General features: G+C 33.5%; 1 protein-coding gene across 2 annotated transcripts in view; it reads right to left on the reverse strand.

Moving 5' to 3' along the window:
- LOC106535986 (MICOS complex subunit MIC60) overlaps positions 1-2,926 on the reverse strand; it is a gene marked incomplete at its 3' end in the record, with an annotated part of 15,615 nt that overhangs the window by 10,668 nt on the left and 2,021 nt on the right. For both annotated transcript variants that reach the window (XM_014033144.1, XM_014033143.1), the window contains 1 exon segment: positions 672-783. In XM_014033144.1, the coding sequence (XP_013888598.1) occupies positions 672-783 (112 nt within the window).

The raw sequence follows: 2,926 nt of genomic DNA on the forward strand, positions 1-2,926 counted from the left end.
CCACAATTTTGGGTGTACTGTTTTGTTTTTGTTTTTACTGATGGGGGGTGGGGGGTGCGGCTTATAGTCCGAAAAATACGGTAATTATTTTCGTAATTGACGTGTTTCCATTGAGCAAATTTATTTTCAAAATTCTAATTTGCACATTTTTCATGATCAATGGAAACGCAGCTGGTGACACTAACATGATTTGTGGTTGAAAACAGGGAAACGCTCGGCTTTACTTAATAAAATATTCTGCTCTATGAGATTACATCATGAGGAGCAACAAAACAGGGAAAAACTGGAGAAAACATTTTTTCTGCTAAAACCCTGTCAAAATAAAACATAAAAGTAGCAAAACCATATTTAAAAGCTAAATTTAGCAAAACTATGACTAAAACCAAAACAACTAAAAGAAAACAGCAGTTTTGTGCAGTAAAAAAAACTGCAGCTGGAGACTAAAAGGAGCTAAAAGGAAGCAGACATCAAACAATGTAAATAATTCAAGAAGAATACGAGGAGGACGAACTAAAGGAGACTGATCCTGAAGAAGCTGAATGTTCTGATCCATGAAGGTTGAAGAAAGAAGTCTGATAATAAAAACTAAAACAGGAGGCAGCAGTGTGACTGCTGAGTCAGCAGTGTGAGTGCTGAGTCAGCACCATCACGGTGTTTCAGGGTGGACTCACCCTGGATGCTCTGTGCCGGTACCAGACCAGACTGTGGTGACGGACTCTCTGGCTTAGCTTTGGACGTTTTTGTTTGTTTCTCTAACATAGAGGGTGGCTGACGGGACTCCACCTGAAACAACATTTCAATCTTTAAAATACCTATGACATCATTTTATGTGTAATAAACATGAATGAACTTTTGGAAAAATAACATCAATAACAATTTGAAAAAAAAAATTAAAATAAAATAACACAGCTGTAATTACCAGTTGAGATATTCTCACATGCAGAACCAGGAAGTGATGTCATAGAGGAATGTCTGCATGTAAACAGAGCGTTGCTACAATAACAACAGACTGTAGAGAAGAATCTGATGTTTCTTTGGATTATTTTAATTCTATGAAAGATGAGTCAGAGTTTAAATAACACTGTTTCAATAAACAATGACCAGAGTTTTCTTTCTTAAAGAGTTCCCCTTTGACATCACTTCCTGTTTCACTTTGAGTCAAGTTCAAAACAATTCTGACAGTTGTGTAACAAAATGGTTAAAATATGTGTTTAATGTAAAGTTGTTCCTGGATTTTGTTTTGTTTTTACTTTTTGTATTTGAAGGATATGCATGTCACAAGAACTTTAACATTTTCTTATTAAATTTAAAATAAATTGGGATTTAAAGAGGTTTCTGAAACAACATGTTTGTCATTTTGTGAAACATCTCCAGCTAACCCAGGGGCGGTTCTAGGGGCGGGGCCACAGGGGCACTGGCCCCAGCTGAAATCTGATTGGCCCCCTGAAGTACCCCTGTCCTGTCACTCATCWGTCCTTTACCTGGTAGTGATGATGGTGGATGCAGTTCCATGTTCAAACACTAGAGGCGCTAATGAGTCAAATACAGAATGAATCAAACTGACAGAATTCTTCTTCTCTTCTTAAGAAAATTAAAACAATCCTACAAAAAAAGTATTTCAACTGACAAATGATGACTGGATTTTCTCACATGTATGTTTGAGAATATTTTATCTATGTTCAGTAAATGTATGAAAAACTGGTGAGGAGAATTTACTGTGCAAGTCTTTTTCAGTACTACTTAACTATAAGGCTCACCTTGTAAATGACTTATAAAGAGTTTATAGATAAACTACCAATTCATCTGTAAAGTTTACACTTTATAAATCATTATTAAATGTTTATAATGCAACAATTAAGATGAGAAAGACAAAACTGTCCAGTTTCTTACCATATAAAGAGACAAATCTGTTCACGCATCTATATTAAATATTTCACACTAGGTTACTATATTATAAGTACAATAACGATAAACATATTAATATTGTACTGTATTGTACTGCTTTATAAATATTCACAACTGTCAGAGAGAATTATTATAAAGTGTAATAAAGTACACTATTTATTAATGACAAATAAACATTTATAAATGCCAAAAGTTCGTCTTTCATGTGAAAAATCATCATTTTTAAAACTTTGTGTTGATAATCAACATTTGAAATTATTGTTCAAACATGTAACTGTCAACAATGATGTATCAAAAAAGTAAAAACATGTCATGTTAACACACCAAATAATCCAACCCAATCTAAAATAATGTACAGTTTAACACTTTACAATAAGGATCCCTTTAATAATTGTGGATATTTATAATGCAGTAATACAGTACAATATTATATGCTAAAATGTGTTTCCTAAACATTATTCTGCTACTAGTATGAAATATTTAATACACAAACAGATTTGAGTCAGTATTTGGAAAGAAACCAGACAGTTTAGTCTCTTTTTTACCTTAATTAATGCAAAATAAACACTTATTAATAATTTATAAAGTGTTTACAGATGAATTAATAACCTATCTATGAACTCTTTAAAAACCAACTATAAGGGGAGCCTTGTTGTAAAGTGGTACTCTATATTTAAAACAATTATATTACAAGCATTTGAACATGTATGACTGGTTAAATGTAAACACTTTATCAAAACTGGAGATTTGTGTGAAAGTATGTTGAACAAAGACTGGCCCCTCTATGAATATTGTGGCCCATTGATGGCCCCTTACTCAGAAAAATCCTAGATCCACCACTGAGCTAACCTGGTTCTGGTAGTTTCCAGGATTGAAATAACTAAATGACCAACTCTGATCAAGTTTAACACTCGTTTATTTCACTCAGACTTTTAAATGACTCCTCTAAACCAGAGATTATTAACCTATGGGCCACAGCGCCACCTTGAGGGCCTCAAAAGAACATCAGTTTTTAACTTTG

The sequence above is a fragment of the Austrofundulus limnaeus genome, unplaced genomic scaffold, assembly GCF_001266775.1.
Source record: "Austrofundulus limnaeus strain Quisiro unplaced genomic scaffold, Austrofundulus_limnaeus-1.0 Scaffold1645, whole genome shotgun sequence".
NCBI classification, from domain to species: Eukaryota; Metazoa; Chordata; class Actinopteri; order Cyprinodontiformes; family Rivulidae; genus Austrofundulus; species Austrofundulus limnaeus.